The sequence below is a fragment of the Eublepharis macularius genome, chromosome 9 (assembly GCF_028583425.1).
Source record: "Eublepharis macularius isolate TG4126 chromosome 9, MPM_Emac_v1.0, whole genome shotgun sequence".
NCBI lineage: Eukaryota > Metazoa > Chordata > Lepidosauria > Squamata > Eublepharidae > Eublepharis > Eublepharis macularius.
Genome location: NC_072798.1, coordinates 29,897,239 through 29,914,956, shown reverse-complemented (window position 1 = coordinate 29,914,956; position 17,718 = coordinate 29,897,239). Strand labels below are relative to the sequence as shown.

The window sequence follows — 17,718 nt, the reverse complement described above, 5'->3', positions numbered from 1 at the left end:
TCTGGAGCAGCCCTGCGCAGCTGAGAGCGCCATTGTGAACATGCCACAAACTCTTCCTTCCTTTCCATCTAGAAAGGAGCCAAGATCCGTTTTCTCCCCCTCCTCTCCCCGGCTCCCAGCCCAGGGTGCACCCGCCCAGCACCGAAGCCAGTCCCACCTGCAGCAGAGCCAAGGCCAAAGGCCAGCGGGCCGCGCGCCTCTCAGAACCAGTTGGTGAAGTCCAGCAGCTCCTGCTCTTCGGGGCTGAGGGGGTCGTAGGAGCCTTCGTCGGACGAGTAGGAGGAGACCGGCGAGCCGGCCATGGAGTTCATGTCGTTGGGGTAGTTGGGCGAGATGGTGGGCGAGAGGACGCCGGCCTGGAAGGCGGCGCTGACGGCGTCGTGCTCGTCGAGCAGCTGCTGGAGGGCTCGGATGTACTCGACGGCCGAACGCAGCGTCTCCACCTTGCTCATCTTCTTGTTGGCGGCGCCGTTGGGGACGTGCTCGCGCAGCGTGGCGAAGCCCAGGTTGACGAGCTTGACGCGGTTCCTCTCCCGCTCGTTCCTTCGAGCCACCGCCGCCGGCTGCTGCTGAGGGAGGCTGTAGCCGAAGCCGCTGAAGTTGAGGCGCCTCTTGCAGCGCATCAACTCCGGCGAGGACGAGCGCGGCCGTTTGACCTGCGGCTGCTGCTTCGGCGCAGCCGCAGCGGGCGCTTTGGAGGCGCCTGGAGAGGGCTGGCCGCTCGCCGCCGCCGGGCTCAGCTGCTGCTGCTGCTGCTGCTGCTGCTGCGCGTTCTGTGAGGCGGCCACGGCGGCCGCCGCCGCGGCTGCAGCGAAGAAGCAGGCGGGCTGCAGGAACGGCGGGGGAGGCGGCGGCTGGCTGGCGCTGCTGTCCATCTTGGCGGGGCTGCCGCTGGCCATTGGGCGGCCGCGCGTTGGAGGAAAGGCGCGCGGCGGGGCTGGAGGGGGGAAAAAGCCTCGCGGAGGTAGCTCCGCTCCGAGGGCACCGCCGGCTTTCCCTCCTCCCCTTTCTTTGGAACCGAAGGAGGCTCGTGGCGCTCGCGTGTGCGCAGCCCGCTTGGCGAAGCCTCTTGTGCCAAAAAGGCGCGCAGAGCGTCGCTCTTATAAGGGGCGGCCGGAGCTCCGCTGGCGGCCCCCTCCTTGTCACACTATTTCCCCCCCCCCCGCCTTCTTCTCCTCCAGCTGCCACCGCGTCCCCTCACGCACACCTTGCGCCTTCCACACTCCCCAGCTTTGCGGTGAGTGGCCGCGAGCCGAGGAGCGCTGCTGCCTTTTCAACGCGCGCGGGGCGGTGGGGGGGATGGATGGATGGATGGAGGGGAGAGCGCAACGCGCACACCCGCAGACGGGGAGAAACCCCCACGCACACGCGCTGGACCCAACTCCGCCTTTGCGCCGCCCTCCCCCCGTCGCTCCCCTTCCAAGGTTTGTTGTTGCAAGTGCGTGCGCCAGGCGCGTGCCGTTGGCCCAGCCGCTGAATAAACAATTGGGCCGGGCCACCTCATGGGGCTGAGGGAGGGGAAAGAAACCAGACAGCGCGCAGCCAGCGCTGATTGGCTGAGCTTGGGAGGAGGCGGAATGGATGAGTGGGGTGCGGAGGAACGGGTGAGGGGCTAGCCTCGCGGGGAAGACGCGGGAAGGCGTCGCTCGCGCCAACAGTTAAGGAGTTGGCGTGAGGAGAACCCGTGGCCGCTTCTCCTAGCGCAGACGGTGGGTGCGGAGGGATGTGGCCGCACCTGAGGCTAGACTTTCTTGAGGAGAAACATTGGAGTAGGGAAGCAAAGAGGCGTCTAGGCTGGGGTGCGGAGGGAGAAAAGTCGAACCACATCTGAAAGCGCTGGGGGATATCGCAGGAATGTGCTGAGGTGGTGCAGCTGTTTGGAGAACTCTCCGCGGTTCCCAAGTTCAAAAATGAGGGATGCTTTGCAAGCGGAGTGGACTCCTTTAAGCTACAGTCTTTTCCATGAGTTGCATTTGTAGTTTTTCTAAACCTTTCCCAGGCTTGCTAATTCTAATATGAAACTAACGTTGGCTGGAAAATAAGTCTTTCCCTCCTACCGCTCTTGAATAATTCTCTGTTGATACATTCCTGCTTTTAAAAAAGAGAGGCTTCCTTAGCATCGCATATGAAATTGCTATCAGGAGGATTAGTTTATGTAGTGATGGTGACTTGCCTTGGGTGTGGAATTATCTGCTCAATATCTGATGAAGGGTTTGGAGTTTGTGGATGACATTAGGTACAAGAGAATATCAGGGTTACTACCAACCAATGAATGGCATTTGTAACAGAACAATCTTTCCCCAACCTCCATCTCTCCCACCCCCCATTCAGCCCTCTTCTTCTCTATCTTCCACTGGTTTCAGGTTTCTTTTTCCCCATACCATGCCTTTCTGTCTTTTCAGCTAGATACATACCATCTTACCCTTTTCTCTTGTCTGGTGCATGCCTATGCATACTTAATTTTGAATTACATCTTATTGAACTCAATAGAACTTATTTCTGAGAAACAGGATTGGAGCACCTCCTCAAATGAGACCCAGAGTGGCTTACATCCTCCTCCTCTCGTCCATTTTATCCTCATAACAACCCTGTGAGATAGGCTGTGTCTGTGTGTGACTGCTCCAAGGTCACCCAGCAAAATTCTGTGGCAGAGTAGGGATTTGAACCTGGAGTCTCCTGGATCCTAGTCCAAGACTCTAGCCTCTACACTTTGCTTGCTTTCAGATAAGTGACTGAAAAATAGTTACTCTCCCTCTTCTTTTGTAACCTCACTCATGATCTAGTAACAGCAGTATCATGAGCTAAGGATTTCCTTTGGGCCCAGAGGTGAGTTCTGCCAAGGATAGTATGGTGTAGAGGTTAGTGTGAAAAGGGGCAAGGGGAGGAGAGATTCACAGTGCAATCCTGGGTGGTGGGGGAGGTTGCTCCTTTCTATGGGGAAAAAATTCTTCTACATTTGAACTCAGTGGAAATGTTGGCATTACACCATCGTTTGCCTGAATATATTTCATGGAACTACTAGTTCTTTTCCTACTTGAAACCTATCACCTGCGCATACATTTTTGCCATCCCCTGCTTTTTAAATCTGGGGCTGGGGGCTGGCATACTGGGTCCAGGAGACAGTAACTGGCATCCTGAGAGAGGGAGTGGCCATTCCTGCCTTGAAGTGGGCAGTGGTGTGGAGGAGAGTTGAATAATTACTGTCCAGTCTCAAATATTCCATTCTTGAGCAAGGTGATTGAACAAGTGGTGGCTGGCCAACTTCAACGATTCCAGAATGAAGCCAGTTGTTTGGATCCATTCCAATCTGGTTTCAGAACTGGTCAGGGGAATCTAGAATTGCCTTCGTCACCCTGAGGGATGAACTATGCCAGGAGATGGATGGGAAAGTGCGACCCTGTTACTTCTGGATTTCTTGGTGGCTTTTGATACCATAAATCATGGTATCCTTCTGAACTGCCTTTCAAGATTTGGACTGGGAGGCACTGTTCTGTGGTGGTTTCAGGGTGTAGTGCTGGGGAATTGCTGCTCTGCCATGTGGCCTCTAGACTACGAGGTCTCACAACATTCTGTCATCCCCTATGTTTTTTAATGTGTACAAAAAGCTGCTAGAAAAGGTTATCCAGAAATTTGGGCTGAGTTGCCACCAATGTGTGGGTGACACTCAGCTCTACCTTGCACTTTCAGCAGCTCCCAGGAATGACATAGAAACTGAACGGGTGCCTGGAGGTGGATGAGGACTAACAAACTGAAACAAGCTTGATAATATGGAGGTGCTACAGGTAGGGCAAAAGTTTAATATCTCCTCTTTTAAATGGGCTTACACTCCCCATAAAAGAGTAGGTTCGTAGCTTAGGGGGGCTGCTGGACCTGTGCCTCCTGTTGCATAAACAGGTGGCAGCAATGGCTAGGGGTGCCTTTCACTAGCTTCATCTGGTGAGCCGGGGTGGCCCTTCTAGGGGATGAGGGGCAAGAGATACTTCCACTGTGGTACATGCCCTGGTCACATCTAGATTAGATTACTGCAGTGTGTTCTATTTGGTCAGCCCTTGAAGACTGCCTGGAAGCTACAGTTGGTACAGAATGGTGCAACCAGAATGTTGAGTAGAGTAGGTCATAGAGACCATATCACTCCAGTCTTGTTCCATCTACACTGACTCCCAATTTGCTTCCAGGATCAATTCAAGGTGCTGACCTTTAAAGTCCTATATGGGTTGAGGCTAGCATACCTGAAGGACTGTCTTTTCCCATATGAACCCTCTCATCTATTCAGGTAATCTTCAGAGGCACTGCTCGCCATCTGAGGTTAGACGGGTGGCAGCAGCCATTGAAACAGCCTTCTAGGTCATGGTGCCAAAACTCTGGAATCCTCCCCAGGGAGATTTTTCTATCTCCATCTATCATTGTCTTCCACCAGCAAATGAAAACTTTTTTTGGTTTGCTTGGAGTATCCCCAGTAACTGTTACTGGCTCTCCTGCCTGGTTATGTGTTTGTATGTTTATATATTTTTAGCAATTTGTTTAAATATTTTATATACACCTCATTTTAAATGCTGTTTCAGTGTTTTAAATGTTTTAACACTGAAATGTTTTGAAGTTTGCCACCTAGGGAACCCTATTTGGGCAGAAGGGCAGAACAGAAATGTTTTACACAAAACCTAAATAAAATAAAGAATAGCCTCAGTGTTATGGCAAGTATTGTTATGACTTAAAATGCACATTCCAATACGTTTCCCACCCTTGGAGAGCCAATGTATAATATCAGATAGTGTTGAGTGCCTGGTTATAATTCTAATTTTGTTATGAACCTTTCTGGGTGTCCGGGGTCCAATTACTTGGTGATTTTTTTCCTAGTCCTGCTACATGTCAGTTCTTTTTAATGGAAGAGTTTCATCTTGGGATCTTTTAGGTGCAAAGCATGTGCTATACAGCTGAACAATGGCCTTTCTCCACTATTAGAAGTGGAAGCACACTGTTAAAAATCCTACTTAAATGAAATGCTATTTGCTGCAAAAAAGATTGTTCAGTTTATAACTCAAGCAAAAATGCCCACTTTATTCTGGCACTTTAGAGAGCCAGTTTGGTGTAGTGGTTAAGAGCACGGGACTCTAATCTGGAAAGCTGGGTTTGATTCCCTACTCCTCCACTTGAAGCCAGCTGGGTGACCTTGGGTCAGTCACAGCTTCTAGCTCTTTCAGCCCCACCCACCTTACAGGGTGTTTTGTTGTGGGGATAATAATAACATACTTTGTAAACCACTCTGAGTAGATGTTAAGTCATCCTGAAGGGCGGTATATAAATTGAATGTTGTTATTATTTATTATTATTTTGTATAGATTCATTTAATCATTATTGAATTAGAATTGTCTTAAAGCCTCCAAGACAGGAGGGCAGGAGCCCCCCCCCCCCGGCAACATTTTGTGGAAGGCTGTACCAGAAGCATCAAGCAGCCTCTGAAAAAACCCAAGCCCAGACCATGATCGGACATGATTAGACAATGGGAGTACAAATAATAGACCTTGTTGGGAAGAATGGAGCTGCCACATGGTGACATACAGCAAGAGCTAGTTGTTCAAGTATATGGACCCCAAATCAGGAAGGGCTTTAAAAGTGAGCACCCACACCTTGAATTGGACCTGGAAAATAATCGCCAGTCAGCTAAGGGACCTTAGAATAGGAGTGGCATGGGCTTGTGGGTTAGACCCTGAGGTTCTGATAACAATTGGTCTGCGGCCTTTTGGACCACCAGCAGCATCCTGGTCTTCTTCAAAGGCAGCCTAGTGTAGTAATGTAGTGCAGTACAGTATTCTAGCTTGAGCTTACTGAAACATGAAGGAGCATAGCCAGCTAAGATGCCTGTAAATAGAGAGTCCGCCTGCTAACTAGATGTAGAGGGGGGAAAAACATAAGAAATATGTTGGAGAAATAATACTTGTCCTGTGCCAACACATTTGGCAAAAAGTCCCAGTTGTTGATTGTATTGACTTACATTGTGTAATCTGCCTTGAATCTCAGTGAGAAAGGTGGACAATAAATAAATAAATAAATAATCGCTAGTGTCTTTATTTGGAAAGCTCAAAAATTTAAGCTAAGTGAGATGAGCGAAGAATAATAGGTCAGAAAGGGAACAAGGTTTTCACAGAGCCAGTGGCCCCATAACTGTGAACCTAGCCCAAGTGTGCTGTATTTGTTTCCAGTTCAAATTTTCATTCATTTCCAATTAGAGGACATGATCATAAGTACAAATGTACCACCAGTCAGTAAACCTTTGTGTCTCACTCACCTGTCCGTAAGTATTTATCCATTCACTTCACAGGAAGAGGCAGGTCTCTGCTCATACTTAGGAATGTGCAAACTCTCCACTGAAGTAAATTCAAGGTTTTTTAAAAAAAGTTTGATTTAATTGGAACTTAAAATACAATGTTAAATATGTAATTCACATTTTAAAGGAACATTAAATATGTTAAGCCTTCTTTAGACAGTCACTTGGAAATGCTTTGCAATGCCTTACTTACCTGCATTGCTTACATAATCTAGGCAATGGGTACTGTGGTGTAATAACATAGAATTTTATCCAGCAAAAAGTTAAACCCTTTTTTTAGCCCATCAATTTCACTTGGAGAATTAATCATGCATTTAAGTAGCTCCAGTAGACCTAAGTAGTCTTTTTAACTTTGGGTAGACAAAAACTGTGTGATTTTTGACCTTATATTAGCCAAGCAGCACTGTCCTTTTGGCTCACCTAATGCAGTATCTTAAGAGTGGGTTATTTAGTTCAATCACCTTTTTAGGTTTTATCCCACAATGGCCACATTTATGTTACCTACTTCCTTTTTGCTTTTTGTTTCACACCTTGCTGATTTTAAATGGATTCAAACATTTAAACTCCATCCCCAACACACTTCATTTTAGCAAAACTGTTTCTTGACCATGATGGTAGATTCATTGGATTATCTTCAGTGGAATTCACATAACATTTAGGGCATACTTCAAACTACTTTAATAATAATAATAACATATGATTTATATACCACCATGTAGGACAACTTAATGCCCACTCAGAGCAGTTTACAAAGTATGTTATTATTATCCCTACAACAAAACACCCTGTGAGGTGGGTGGGGCTGAGACAGCTCCTAGAAGCTGTGACTGATCCAAGGTCACCCAGCTGGCTTCAAGTGGAAGAGTGAAGAATCAAATTCAATTCTCCAGATTAGTGTCCTGCTGCTCTTAACCACTACACCAAACACCATTGAGAGTAAGGTTGCTTCATATAATACAATTTCAGGCATATACCTAATATGTTTCCAAATGTAATATGTGAGTGCAACGTTTTTGGAAACGTGGATTTTAAAAAAATGTAAATACTCATAACCCACATTTGTCTCAAATGGGTTGCATCCTACACATTGCTAGAATTTAAAACAGTTGAACTCAACATCCTTTAAGCATCAAAATTGTCAGCCTTAACATAGGCTCACTGCCCAGTAAATAAATCCAAAGGATGGGTATCCATCTTAATGTCTATCACAAAGAGCAGTGAGCATAGGAATATAAGAGGTGCTTTGCTGAAATGGCTGTCCTGCCACATAGGCCATAGACCATCTATCCAAATATTCTGTTTGACATAGTGGCCACTCAGTTTCCCCGGAGAGCCAAGAAACAAGAGGCGAAGAACTGAATCGTATGATTGTCTTCCACCACTTCTTTCAACAAAAAATACTTTTCTCCATCAGAAAAAGTAATTCACCATTGGAGAAAGTGCCTGTCTTGCCAAATACTGTCATCTCAGTCTGATTAGACTGATGTTTCCAACTTGACCTTGGATTGGACTGGACAACCAAAGATTTCTTAACTCAGATAACTGCTTAAGGTGTTAAAGTCAAAATCCATGACAGAGGTATAAGGTTTCATTTACTCTTCCAGGCTTTTTGAGACATTTCCTAGCAGAAGCCTGAATCCATCTTGGGGCCAGCCTCAGAAAACAATTGACACAGTCCTGGGCAGGTCTGCCAAAGGCTGTGCTGCCAATGGGTTAGATGCAAGGAAGGAAGGTTAACCCTCAGCGCCTGCTTAAATATTAAGGGTGGGAAAGATAAAAGTAGAAGGCCTAGGTCAGACTAGGATCTGGGAGACCCAGGTTCAAATCCTCGCTCTGCTATGGAAACTCGCAAGATGACCTTGGGCCAGTCACACCCTCTCAGCGTAACTTTCCTCACAAGGGTGTTGTCAGAATAAAATGGAGGAGAGGAGAATGATGTCAGCTGCTTTGGGTCCCTGAGGAGAAAGGCGGGGTATAAATGAAGTAAATATATTAAAAATAATTTAAAGCTATCCCCATAAATCCAACATTCTGCAGTATTAAGCGTAAGTTTTTTAAAAATTATAACAGCTATGTGAAATCTGTTCCTTAAAAAAACCTGATCTTACTATTAGCTTAAAATATTTGATAAGGCTTAGAAATGTAATAGTGGAGCATCAGCCATATGATGGCAGGCAGTTCCCTCTCTCCCTCTGTTTAGAGGAGGCAGTTGCGGGAAGCCTCTGGCATCCTCTGCTTGGCTGTCACAGAGCCAGAAGTAAAAGGGGAAGGGCTGGCTGGCTGGCTTGTGGAAGATCAGTGGGGGAGAAGAGCGCCTGTGCGTGTTGCTTGCAAGGTGGCCAGTCCACCTACTTTTAATTTTTCTAGCGGCTCTGTTCCAAAAAGAAAAAAAATTATAATAAGGCAAGGAAGCATTTCTTCCTCATTCTATTTCTGCACCTGCTAAATCTCTTGATATCAGACTGCTTTTAAAAGGCACAGGAGCAAAGTAAGGGCAATCCTTTTCACAGGCACACACAGAATGTGCCCTTTTAACAGCCAGTTCATATATGATTAAACTGGTGTGCTTTGAAGGTGGGATAGTTGGATTTATGCTGCAACTTGCATAGTCCTCATAGCATTTTTATTAATTGTATTTTTATTGCCCCCTTTCTCCAAAGAGTTCAGAGTTGCATACATGTCCCACTCTCATTTTAACCCTTGAAACAATCCTGTGATAAAAGTCAGAGGGCAAAATAACAACTGACCCAAAGCCATTCAGTTTACTTTGTGATTAAACAGGCACTCATAGCCAACTCTCCTCAGTCAAAATCCAACTCTTGCAATGTATCCAGTACACATCTATCTTACAATTTTGCTCATGCTGGGTAATTAATTTTTCCCGCCCTCCCTGCAAGCAGGCTCAGGGCCAGTCACAACAGTAATAATAATACAATTTGATAAAAAATACAATACAAAATAAGATAAAAATATAATGACAATTCAAAAGTTAAAACCAAATTATCCAGGATGTGGCTTTCAGTATTCACAGACAATACACCCCAATTCACCAAATATCATGCGGTAGGGCAGGCAGATTACAAAGCACAATAACAGCAGGCGGACCAAAAGGTACTCCATCCACTTTGCCAAGCCATTGAAGAACCTGCCCCACTAGAGACCAACAGGTTTTTTAATGCCTTACCTAGTCAGTGGGAAGTTCTTCCCTATACTGTTCCCTGCTGAGCCTTGGAAAGTGTGTGCCAGGACATGGAAAAGAAGAAAAGACTCAAGCAGACAGTAACATGCAGTTCAAGGCCACCATCAGCAGCGACTCCAAATGAGAAGCAGTAAGGCTATCGGAGGAGGGGATGGGAATCTGCCCCAGCGGGCAGGGCCAAGCTCAGTATGTGAGAAGGCCCTCTTCTTCACAGGTCTGCAGGGCAGGTGGACAGGTGATGGGTAAATCCAGCTGCTGCTGCTGCATAAGATAGGAGAATCTCAGCCCAGACTTGAGGCTCAGTGGGACAGGCTCTTCATCTGGTGGAGTGCACCCCCTGTACACCCTTTATGCAGCAGACAGTTTTCTGGTGGAGGGGTTGATTTGCATGCTGGCAGTGTGCTGAAAATCTACGGAAAGCTATAATGTACTTGTTTTCCACTCCCAATGAATGATGACAAGCCTGGGGGAAGCCTGGGCATCTACCATCTGCTACTGCAAAGTAATGGCCAAGGGTGCTTGGGGATGCCTTGTGCTCATCTGTGTGGGCCAGTAATAGGTGGGGTATGCCCAGTGTTCACCTGTGCAGGGTGATGTTGATCCATGCCTTTGAAATGCCCTCCCAGATGTACCATCCCTACTGGCTTTTTTTGGTTGCTGAAAACAATTCTCTTTGGCCTGTAGCCTTTTAACGTTTGTTTGATACAACTGGGAAGTTGCTGTTTAACATTACTGACTTTCATTTTAATCTGCGGGAGTCTGTTGTTTTTAAAGTGATGTTTGTCTCTGCACCGAAATGACTGTTATATACTTTCACTAGCCTGTGTCTTATCTTGCAATTCCACTGATGGAAGAGCATCTGAACACATTAAGCTGCCTTATACTCAATTAGATCCTTGGTCAATCAAAGTTAGTATTGTCTTCTCAGACTGGCTCTCCAGGGTCTCCGATTAGAGGCCTTTCACATCACCTACTACTATGGTTGTTATGGGGAAGGGAATTTCTTTTTCCAAAAGTTCACTTTTTAAAAAAAATACATGTACCTACACAGGGCCATCAAAGTGGTTAACAAAATTAAAACATACCAATGAAAATCTCATCTTAAAAGTCATTAAAACCAACACATAAAACCATCTAGAACCAAAACTTAAAAATAAACGCAAAAGATAAAAACATCAGTTAAAGTATTGAGGAGGGAGGGGAATCACTGAGGGAATGCCAAGTGAAACAAAAAAAGTCTTTACCTGCTGGCAGAAGACGGCAAGAGAAGGAGACAGGCAAACCTCCCTGGGGAGAGAATTCTTGAGTTTTGCTGCCCCTACTGAGAAGGCCCTCTCCAGGGCCGCTGCCACCCACCTTACCTCAGAAAATGGGGGGTCCCAAAACAGGGCATCAGAAAATGACCACAGTGGTCAGGTATGTTCATATGGGAGTAGGTAGTCCTTCAGGTATGTTGGTCAGCACCAGCCCCTTAAATTATCCTCTGAAATAGATTGGGAACCGGTGTAGATGAACCCAAGACTGAAGTGACATGTTATTTACAACTCACTTCCATCAACATCCTGGCTGCAGCATTCTGCACCAACTGAACACATTTCAAGGGCATCCCCACATGGAGCACATTACAGTAATCTAATCTAGATTTGACCAGGGTGTGAACCCCAACTTCTTCCCTGCCTAGTAAAGGCCACAGGTGGCTAACTAGTCAAAGCTGGTAAAAGTCACCTCTGGCCACAGCTGCCACCTGCTTATCCAGCAGTAGGCCTGGGTCCAAGAGCACACCCAACTATGGACCTGTTCTTTCCAGAGGAAACCCACAAGGCTTCTGCACCATGAAATTTTCCTGATGATCACTCAGTTGAGGCAACAAATAAATGCATTCATGCATACACAATACTGGATCTACTTGTGATGCAACTTCTGAAGGGGGTGGTTACGGGACCTTTTCAGTGCATTAAAGATGTTTTGTACATTAATTTGGCTCATCTTCACAATATATCAGTCTGTGCATGTGAATTGAAAGTATATGGATCAGTTCCAGCTTTCGAATCACAGACTCATAGAGCTGGAAGGGTCATCTAGTCCAACCCCTGCACAATGCAGGAAATGCACCAGCTACCCCCCCTCCTCTGGTGACTGCTGCTTTATGCCCAGAGAAAGCCCCCCCCCCCAAACCCTCAGATCCCTAGCAGATCTGGTCTGGAGGAAAATTCCTTCTTGCCCCGAAGTGGCAACTAGCATTACACTGGGCAGCCTTTTTTAGGAGCAGCAACCGACACATGTTTAAGTGGAGTTTGAATGGGAGTTTCTGAATATTGAAAATGTCGGTGAGATAACCATCTTTGAAAAAGACCCTGAAATGGGACCCCCCCAAATGAACCTGTCTGCCTGTTAGATGGTATAAATTCCAACCTGCATGTACTTGGACCTATCCTTGAACTTTGATCCTATGAACTTTTTGAGTGATCTTAATGAATACTAATGGACTTTAAAAGTATCAACTGTTTATAGGTAGTATCATCATTGCTTTGCACTAGCACTTTATGTATAAGTCTGTATACTGAAGCCTGTGTGTATTGACATATATTAAATGGCAAATTGAACTATGCAATAAAAATAAGAATATTTTTGCAATTGTTGTGTTTATTTTGTTAGGTTGTCATGATTATTGTTCTCTATTGCTATCTCTTCTCATGATTCTCTGCAATTGGTTAGATTCATACTGAGTCATAGAATCAGCATTACTACAGATAGCCATTTAGCCTCTGCTTAAAATCTCCAAAGACGGAGAGTCCACCAACTTCCACCAAGTTCCTTCCACCAAGGAACTGTTACCCATCAGGAAGTTCTTCCTAACGTTTCTCTGGGCTAGATGTATTCCAGTAGGGATGTGCGTTTCGGCATTCAGAATGCCGAAAGAATGCCGAAACAAAAGTGTTTCGGCTTCTTTCGGGGAATGCCGAAACGTTTCGGGGAATGCCGAAATGTTTCGGGTAGCCGAAAGAAAAAAGCCGAAACGTTTCGGGATTCTTTTGGCTTTCTTTCGGCTTTTCAATGGGAAAATGCCTCCGTCTTCCCGGACGTCTGGGGGAGGCATTTTCCCACCGAATAAGCCCAGAACTGGTGGGGACCTTCCTCTAACCCTTCTCTAACAACCACCCAAGTTTCAGACAGATTGGACTTTGGGGGGCCATGTTATGGCCCCCCAAAGCAGGTCCCCCCATCCTCCCATAAGAAAGCGAAGGAGCAGCATATTGTTAGCATGCTGCTACTCATCTTCTTCATTATTTCCTATGGGGAAAAAATGAAGAAGCAGGCTTCCTTTGCCAGGGGTGGCATTTTGCATGCAAAATGCCCCCAAGCCCTCAGGGGCCCTTCTCCCACCCCTCCTCCCACCCCCCACCAAGGCTCAGACTGCTCCCACTTGGGGGGGCCATTTCATGGCCTCCCCAAGTAGGTGCTCTTTTCTCTACCACTGACAGCTGGGGAAGGCTTGTCTTGCCAGGGGTGGCATTTTGCATACAAAATTCCCCCCAGCCCTCTGGGGCCCTTCTCCCACCCTTCCTCCCACCCCCCACCAAGGCTCAGACTGCTCCCACTTGGGGGGGCCATTTCATGGCCTCCCCAAGTAGGTCCTCTCAGCCCCTAAAGTCCACCCCTTACAGCCCCACACAAACCCAATTCCCCCCCAGCTGCCACACACAGACCCAAATCCCCACATTAGCCCCTCACAGACCCAAATCCACCCCCACCTGCCCCACACCCATAACCCCAGGAACAGGCTGGCAAAGGCCAGCCCTCTCCCTTTGTTCCCTATGCTGGGAACTTCTAAACTCTCTTTCCCTGGGCAATTCTGCACAGCCCAGGGGTGCCACAATGGTGGGCACACTTCTGAGTGCCAGCTGGTCCCTGTGAAAGAGCACCTGAACCACAGACACCCTCCCTCAAATTCCCCCACCACCTACAGAGATGGCTGGCCAGCCAGCCCCATTGTTCCCTATGATGGGAACCAACTGCACAACAAAGAATAAAACAAGAACAAGACAAAATAAAGTTTTAAAAAAATATTTCTCCCTTCCAAAGTACAAGTAGGCAAAGCATTATGACACATTACACCAGCAGTCCCCCACACAGAAAAATAACACAACTCACTTAACATCAGAGAATCACAAAGCATGATTCCTGTCAAAAACACTTTATTTCTTGAACAGCTTTAGGTTACACAGCAGGGGGGAACACCAAAGGGCATGGCAGCACTATCTTACACAAAAATAACACAACTCACTTAACATCAGAGAATCACAAAAGCACAATTCCTGTCAAAAACACTTTATTTCTTGAACAGCTTTAGGTTACACAGTAGGAGGGCACAACAGGGCATGATAGCAATGTACTACAAAAAATAATACAACCCACTTCACCGTTTTTGACAGCAATTGTGTTTGTGTGATTCTCTGATGTGAAGTGAGTTGTGTTATTTTTGTGTAGTACACTGCTTTCCTGCTCTGTGGTGCCTTCCTACTGTGTAACCTAAAGCAGTTACAGAAATAAAGTGCTTTTGACAGCAATTTTTTGGGGTGATTTTTTAATGTGAAGTGAGTTGTGTTATTTTTGTGTAAGATACTGCTTCCATGCCCTTTGGTGTTCCCCCCCTGCTGTGTAACCTAAAGCTGTTCAAGAAATAAAGTGTTTTTGACAGGAATTGTGCTTTTGTGATTCTCTGATGTTAAGTGAGTTGTGTTATTTTTGTGTAAGATAGTGCTGCCATGCCCTTTGGTGTTCCCCCCTGCTGTGTAACCTAAAGCTGTTCAAGAAATAAAGTGTTTTTGACAGGAATTGTGTTTTGTGATTCTCTGATGTTAAGTGAGTTTTGTTTTAATTTTTCTGTGTGGGGGACTGCTGGTGTAATGTGTCATAATGCTTTGCCTACTTGTACTTTGGAAGGGAGAAAATATTTTTTTTTAAACTTTATTTTGTGTTGTTCTTGTTTTATTCTTTGTTGTGCAGTTGGTTCCCATCATAGGGAACAATGGGGCTGGCTGGCCAGCCATCTCTGTAGGTGGTGGGGGAATTTGAGGGAGGGTGTCTGTGGTTCAGGTGCTCTTTCACAGGGACCAGCTGGCACTCAGAAGTGTGCCCACCATTGTGGCACCCCTGGGCTGTGCAGAATTGCCCAGGGAAAGAGAGTTTAGAAGTTCCCAGCATAGGGAACAAAGGAAGAGGGCTGGCCTTTGCCAGCCTGTTCCTGGGGTTATGGGTGTGGGGCAGGTGGGGGTGGATTTGGGTCTGTGAGGGGCTAATGTGGGGATTTGGGTCTGTGTGTGGCAGCTGGGGGGGAATTGGGTTTGTGTGGGGCTGTAAGGGGTGGACTTTAGGGGCTGAGAGGACCTACTTGGGGAGGCCATGAAATGCCCCCCCCCAAGTGGGAGCAGTCTGAGCGTTGGTGGGGGGTGGGAGGAAGGGTGGGAGAAGGGCCCCAGAGGGCTGGGGGGCATTTTGCATGCAAAATGCCACCCCTGGCAAGACAAGCCTCCCCCAGCTGTCAGTGGTAGAGATGAGAGCAGAGCACCTACTTGGGGAGGCCATGAAATGCCCCCCCAAGTGGGAGCAGGCTGAGCCTTGGTGGGGGGTGGGAGGAGGGGTGGGAGAAGGGCCCCAGAGGGTTGGGGGGCATTTTGCATGCAAAATGCCACCCCTGGCAACACAAGCCTCCCCCAGCTGTCAGTGGTAGAGATTAGAGCACCTACTTGGGGAGGCCATGAAATGCCCCCCCAAGTGGGAGCAGGCTGAGCCTTGGTGGGGGGTGGGAGGAGGGGTGGGAGAAGGGCCCCTGAGGGTAAGGGGGCATTTTGCATGCAAAATTCCACCCCTGGCAAAGGAAGCCTGCCTCTTCATTTTTTCCCCATAGGAAATAATGAAGAAAGATGAGCAGCAGCATGCTAACAATATGCTGCTCCTTCGCTTTCTTATGGGAGGATGGGGGACCTGCTTTGGGGGGCCATAACATGGCCCCCCAAAGTTCAATCTGTCTGAAACTTGGATGGTTGTTAGAGAAGCGTTAGAGGAAGGTCCCCACCAGTTCTGGGCTTATTCGGTGGGAAAATGCCTCCTCCAGGCGTCCTGGAAGATGGAGGCATTTTCCCATAGAAAAAAGCCGAAATAATGCCGAAAGAATCCCGAAAGCCGAAAGCCGAAAGAGATTCTTGTTTCGGCTTTCGGCTTTAACGATAGAGAATCTTCTTTCGGCTTTCTACTTTCGGCTATAGCCGAAAATTTTTGGCTTGCACACCCCTATACTCCAGTATGCCCTTCCCTTACTAAACATGCCACCATGCCTCATTCACTGTATCTGCTCTCCCCGCACAACATACACACATGCACACCCTGCATAGCTGTTTCTAGGGTTGTGTGTGAGCTGAGGAGAGCAGAATGGGCCAAGATTCTGAAGTTGGTGTGTGACCTGTGATCAGGGCTTTTTTTCTGGGAAGAGGTGGTGGAACTCAGTGGGTTGCCCTTGGAGAAAATGGTCACATGGCTGGTGGCCCCGCCCCCCGATCTCCAGACAGAGGGGAGTTTAGATTGCCCTCCACACTGCTCCAGCGGTGCAGAGGGGAATCTCAACTCCCCTCTGTCTGGAGATCAGGGGGCGGGGCCACCAGCCATGTGACCATTTTCAAGCGGTTGAACTCCGTTCCCCCTGAAAAAAGCCCTCCCTGTGATGTGTAGATGTTCCCACCAGCGTGGCCCTTGATGCAGGCTTTAGGGAGAGCTTCTAATCATGCAAGATACATGTTTATTTAGAAACAAGTTACTCCCAGGTAAGCATGTATAAGATTGCAACCTAATTCTCAAAAATATACAGGCAAACAAAAAGAAACTGACAAATTCATTCCCCCTTTTCTTAAACCTATGGAGACTTTAAACCAGGAACTGGCCAAGCTCTCTCTTGTTAAATAGAGAAATATTCAAACTTACACTTTATGTTGGAGCCCCTACCTATGCTCATGTGTAATGGAAATCTTTTTAAGGGTGGAGGGAGGATGTCTACATTGGGATTATCGTTTTATAGGGCTGTTTGCTCAAATTACCAATCTGAGTATAGAAAGTTATAGATGCAAAATGTGATTCACCCACACACCCTTCTTTCATTAGCTCTGCACCTGCAGTTAAGAGTCCTTAATTTCCTCATAATGATAAATATTCCTTTCCCCCTCCTGCTTCTCTCCAGTAAAATCCCCTGCCATTATTTTATTGTCGTTTTCTGAGGGTAAATTGCAGTCCCAGGCCCGAGTTCTTTCGACACCCCCCTCCCCACTTTTAAAAAAATGTTCTCTGCTTTTGATTTTGTTTTGAAGGGCTCCCCTTCAACTTCTAGCGCCTTATGATGAAACGCTGGTCTTTCGGATAAGCAGAAAGAAAGTCGTTAATCTATATAGATCTTCAAAAGAATCAATACATTTGGAACTTTTTTGGGGGGGAGGGGGGGTACGATTTGTTACACTCTGTTTTGTTACAGTAGGCGATCTGGCCCGGGGTCTTAGGCACATGTGCTTTCTTCCCTTCCCAAATAAAGTAGAAGGTCTTTCATGGTAAACAAAACCAGCTTATTCTCTGCGCAGAAGCCCTGAATAGCTGGAAGGGTGGGGGAGAGGGAGACTTACAAAGCACGGGGCATTTTCTCCGTCCCTTTCTCTCTCTGCTGGGTATAGCATTCAAGACCGGGCCGGTATTCAAGCCGCAGTCTATTTTTTGCTCAGCAAGAGAGTTTAGAAAAGAAGCGTGGGGTCTATTCAGGGATCTTTCCCCCCTTCGCAATTGTGGGGCTTTATGAAACCTATCTTCCATGCCTTGTCAGGGTATTTTCTGGGACCAATTAGTGCTTTGTTGAAAAAGCTTCTTTGCCGAATTTTTAAGCAGGCAGAAAAGAAGGAGGACAAGAAAAGGGGGAGGGGGAGTGCTCTCTCGTTTCTCCCCCTTATTTTGACGATTTCAGTCATTACTCCGTGTAATAATTAATATGACAACTGGACGCTGAAGTTTGTATAGAAACACCTCGGTAACAGGAGAGAGCGTGCGGTGGGTGGTAACAAGCTCGAGATCAGACCGTCCAGGCATACACACACAAGGGAAGAATGGGCGCAAAGAAAAGAATAAAGATAAATAAATAGTTGGCACAACCCGCAGGAAGATAAAGAGG

General features: G+C 46.9%; 1 protein-coding gene across 1 annotated transcript; it reads right to left on the bottom strand.

Moving 5' to 3' along the window:
- Positions 1-200: 200 nt before the first annotated feature.
- ASCL1 (achaete-scute family bHLH transcription factor 1) lies at positions 201-899 on the bottom strand. Its single transcript, XM_054989336.1, has one exon. It carries the CDS (start codon positions 897-899, stop codon positions 201-203), a length of 699 nt encoding a protein of 232 aa, XP_054845311.1.
- Between the last annotated feature and the right edge of the window lie 16,819 nt (positions 900-17,718).